At 35.9% G+C, this 4,758-nt stretch overlaps 1 protein-coding gene across 1 annotated transcript; it reads left to right on the forward strand.

Annotated features, from left to right (window-relative positions):
* Window positions 1–3,473: 3,473 nt before the first annotated feature.
* LOC145112696 (uncharacterized) lies at window positions 3,474–4,018 on the forward strand. Its single transcript, XM_079048833.1, has 2 exons — window positions 3,474–3,666; window positions 3,741–4,018. The coding sequence occupies exons 1-2, from the start codon at window positions 3,474–3,476 to the stop codon at window positions 4,016–4,018; spliced, it is 471 nt and encodes a 156-aa protein (XP_078904959.1).
* The last annotated feature ends 740 nt before the right edge of the window (window positions 4,019–4,758 follow it).

The raw sequence follows: 4,758 nt of genomic DNA on the forward strand, positions 1-4,758 counted from the left end.
AAACCTTGGGAGGTGACAATCATCACCTGCCTTGATGATTTTATTAATCTAAAATGATGATTACAGAGAATATTTTAGTAAGAACAAGTGAATGATTTCGTAGAGTAAACTTAGAGTAAAAGCAGTGTGTTGTGTGCAAAATACAAGTGTCAATTTATAGTCTAAACTAGCCAACAAGATGTCCGATATTTTCGGGATCCTCTATGACCAGTTTCACGAACGTTATTTGACCAAGTATTCCGGGTCTCTAGCATAGTTGGGATGATTTTTCATTGAGAACTGGTCTTCCCTTGACTATTTCTGCACATGCATTAGTTATGAACAAAATATGACCATTATAAAAGTTAGTAAAAAATAATAACGGTAATAGTCGGGATCCTGAATTAACTGAAGATCCTGAATATCTGAGGATCCTGGATATTTGAGGATCTTGACCCTAACAAAAACAAAATCCAAAAAGAAAAACAAAATTTGAAAATTTTAATTCTAAAACTGAAAATTTTAAAATTTTTAACAAAAAATGCAATTTTTTTTACTCTCCCCCTCCAAGCTTAAAATTATGCATTGTCATCAATGCTCAGAGAGGAATGAACATCTCAATAAAGAATATAAAAGAAGAAGGCTATTTCTATGAAAGATTGTACCTGATAAGTTTGCAGAAATCTGATTTTGACGAAGATGTGGCAAAAAATCTGAATTTCATCAACTTTGAAGATCATTTAATTTCCCCAAGCTTGCTTGAAACTGCGATCATCTCTTTATTGAAAGCATGAAAAAAAACTAAAAACTACTCCTCGGGTTGCCTTCCAGAAAACTGCCCATTTCTAAGGTCATTGGCTTGACATTGTCAAACCAGATTTGTTAACTGGTTTGGTTGGGACTTCTCTAAAGCTCAACTTTCTTCTTCCTCACTCCTGATCCCTTTAGATATGACAAGATTACTTTCTTCAGATAAGTTTTTCTTCTGAATTTAAAATTTCTTTCTCTTTCTGATATTTTTCTTTCCAGAAATCTTCTTTTTTCTGATTTTTCTGTTTTAGATTCATATCAGAAATCACATCTTCCTCATCCTCCTCAATCTTAGCTTTTTCTACCAGCTTCTTATCAGCTCCTTCAGCAAAAATTACATTTTCTTTCACCTCCCCAAGCTTATTCTGTTTCAGCTCATTTGATGTATTATCAGATAAATTTATGTCTAAAAGAAATCTTGCACAGAAACATTAGAAATCTTACAGGAGCCCTCAAATGACGGACTGCTGGTACCCAAAAACTTAACATAAATATTATCAATAGTATCATCATCATTCATTTTAAAGTTCTCCACATCCCCATCAAATTCCATAGAAAGCGTACCAGCAAAAACATCAATTTTCGTTTTAGCAGTTTTCAGAACAGGTCTTCCCAAAATAATTAAGTTTTTTTCTGATACGTCTAAATCACCCATGTCCAAAGTATAAAAATTAGTGCTAAAAATAAGCTCACCCACTTGGACGAGAACGTCCTCCAATACACCTTTTGGGTGTATTGTCGAGTGATCTGCCAACTAAATGAGTGTCCCAGTCTTTTGTAAAGTTCCAAATTTTAATTTTTCAAAAACAGAAAAGGGAAGGACATTGACTGATGCACCCAAATCAAGCATGGCACTTGAAAAAGTAAGGTTCCTCAATTTACAAGCAATCAAGAAAATTCCCTGATCCTTGCATTTTGGGGGTAAACTTTTTTTCAAAATTGAAGACATATTTTTGTGAGCTTTGATAGTTTCATTAATTTTCATTTTTTCATAGAAACAAATTTTTTTTTCAGAAACTTGGCGTAATGAGGGATGTGTTTAATTATTTCTAAAAGTGGAATATTTACCTCCACCTTACGAAAGGTGTCCATAATATCCTCGTCCTCACGCTCGCGCTTCGTGGTAGGGACTTGTACTCCTTCAGATTCGACTTCACTGGTTGTGGAGTTTAGGTTCCTTTATCATCTTTAGCTTCTTCTTCAACCAAAACCTCTTCATATTCTTCTTCTTTTTTAGGTTCTTTTACATCTTCTTCTTCAACCATAACTTCATCATATTCTTCTTTAACTTCTTTTTCTGGTTCAGATACGCTTGGGCCTTCATAAATTTTCCCACTTCTCAAGGAAATAGCACTCACATTATGCTTTGGATTGTTTTCAGTGTGCCCCAAAAACTTTCCTTGAGATTTTCCATCAAACCCACAAAAGAGGCAAATTGAAACACCTGTTGTTCTAGATTCTTGATACTGGCTCTGGTTTCATTCTAAAATGCTTGGGTGCTCATGGCAAGACTCTGCACAATATCTTCTAAGGCCATACTAGAACTATTGGGTTGCTGCTGCGAATTCTGGTTCTGAAAATTTTATTGTTGATAAGTTTGTTGATTTGGATTCTGAAATTTGTGCTGATTCTGAGAATTCTACTGAAAGTTCGTCTGCTAAAAACCCGATGGTGGCTAAAATTGTTGTCTTGGTTGAAAATTATTGTTCTAATAATAGTTTGGAGGCTGATTATAAATATTCAGTTGCTGGTATCCTCCGACAGCTTTGACTGGAGCAATATTCTCCTGCAAAATAGGACATATATATGTTGGATGTTCAGTCTACACGCAGATACCACATTGTTTCTTTGCAGCTGCTTTTGCTTTTGTCAGGAGTAGAACAACCTTTGTCAGTTCAAATATTTCAGACTTCGGATGGGCATTGTTGACTTCTTTGACACCCCTTGGCTGATCCAGATACCATTCTTCTTCTGTTATTACAAAAAGTGACCCTCTTTTAGCTAAAGAACCGAAGTCTGAGTTATTAGTGCTACCGAAGTTGAATAAGATTTTGTGTGAACCGCAACCGCAACAGCTACCGCAGAGATGAATGAAGACTTTTATGTTACTTTACTAACTTAGAGTCTTTACTTTGTTTTGTCCAGCGAACCTTGCATGGTCACTGAATTCAGTAGAATAGTATTTGTTTATTTCTAATGTAACTTTTCGGGACTCTATAAATAGAGACTCCATCTTCATGTATCAAAAACACCTTCACGAGCTTTCTAAACTATCGTTGAAATACAAAGATCATTCATCTCTATCTATTATCTTCCGATAAACCGAGTCCCTCTTCACTTTAAGTTGATCGCATTTACTAACTTGTGTTTGATTGAAATCCTTGTTATGAATCAACTTAGTGTATACTTAATATAACTTGTTGTCATTTATATTTCCTTTACATTTCCGCATCCAACAATCTAACTTCTAACTTATTATTATTGTTGAGCTAACAAGATCCTTGAGATTAACTTATTTTGAAACTTATTATCTTGTACTAATCTTTGTTCAAGTGTTCTTCAAAGTTTTTCTCTCAACAATTGGTATCAGAGCTCAAGTGGTTGCTTTTTAAACAAAACTCTACTTTTAGAAAGCCTTCTATACCATTGAAGCTCGTTCCTTTTAAAAAACAAAACAAGGAAATATGTCACAAGCTTTATCATTAAACATTTCCCACAGTGTTGGAGGATCGAATAGAGCTCCTATACTTGTTGCAAATGAATACCACCAATGGTCTCAAAGAATGGAAAGGTATCTTAAGAGGCTCGGAAGAGATGTCTGGAGGTCAGTGGAAGAAGGACCCCATGTTCCAGTTCTTGCTCCTGCTCAAGCAGATGGTGCTCAGGCATGACTAGGAGGAGCTCAGGCCGCCATGAATCGACTAACAAACGATGATCTTGACAAAAAATAGAGAAAGAAGCCATAGCCTTCTATGAAATATCATGTGGTGTTGCTCCAGATAACTTTGACATCATCATCAACTGCAAATCTGACAAGGAAATCTGGGATGTGCTCAAGAACCTCTACCAAGGGTCAGAACAAGCTCAAGACAAGAAGCTCACCACTGCCCTCAACGAGTTTAACAATTTTAAAGGTCTTCCTGGTGAAAGTCATGAAGATTCCTTCAAAAGATTCAACCTCATTGTCACAAAGTTGTCAAATGTTGGTATTGTTCGAAGCAATCATTAAACAAACCTACAGCATCTGAATGGTTTGGAAAGACATTGGACTACTGCCAAGATGATAGTCCAAGGAGAAAGAAAAATCCACACTCTTTCTTTGTTCAAGATCTACGGTGAACTACAAGCACAAGAGTCAATGGTGTTAAAAGACTGTGCAGACTTGGGAGGACCACTTGCTTTGATGGCTCAAACCTCGAAATTCAAATGTCACACCCCCAAACCGAGATGGCGGAAACATTCGGGGTGGAGGACGTCATGTTTAGTATCACAACAAATGTAGAATAGTAAAACAAGCAACAACATCCATTACATTAATAATATAGTTAATACATGTGTGTTCTTTGTATAGTTGAATGGCACCAAAAATGTATAGCAAAAAGTAAAGACGAGTCATGAATATGGTCCGTCTTCTAGAACCCTGCGCGTGTACCTGTCTACTATTTTCCTGAGAATATAAGTGATTTTGAAAGTGTATCAACATTTAAGTTGGTGAGTTCATAAGTATTTTGTTTTAGAAAGCATGTTCTTTGTTCCTCAAACACCTTAGTATGTTCCTCCAGAAAATCCAATATTTTCTAATGTAATCTAATGTAAGAAAAATGTGACCATTTAGTTCCTTCTAAAATCACCTAGTAGATACAGTTATATGCAATACAGATCGAACAGACAATCGATTGTGTGGTTCTGCCCTAAGCCCACAACCAAACAAGGAACAGGAAATGAGGCGGAATCCACACATTCCACTAT

The sequence above is a fragment of the Lactuca virosa genome, chromosome 5, assembly GCF_052849685.1.
Source record: "Lactuca virosa cultivar CGN04683 chromosome 5, Lactuca_virosa_CGN04683_v6, whole genome shotgun sequence".
In the NCBI taxonomy this organism is placed as follows: domain Eukaryota; kingdom Viridiplantae; phylum Streptophyta; class Magnoliopsida; order Asterales; family Asteraceae; genus Lactuca; species Lactuca virosa.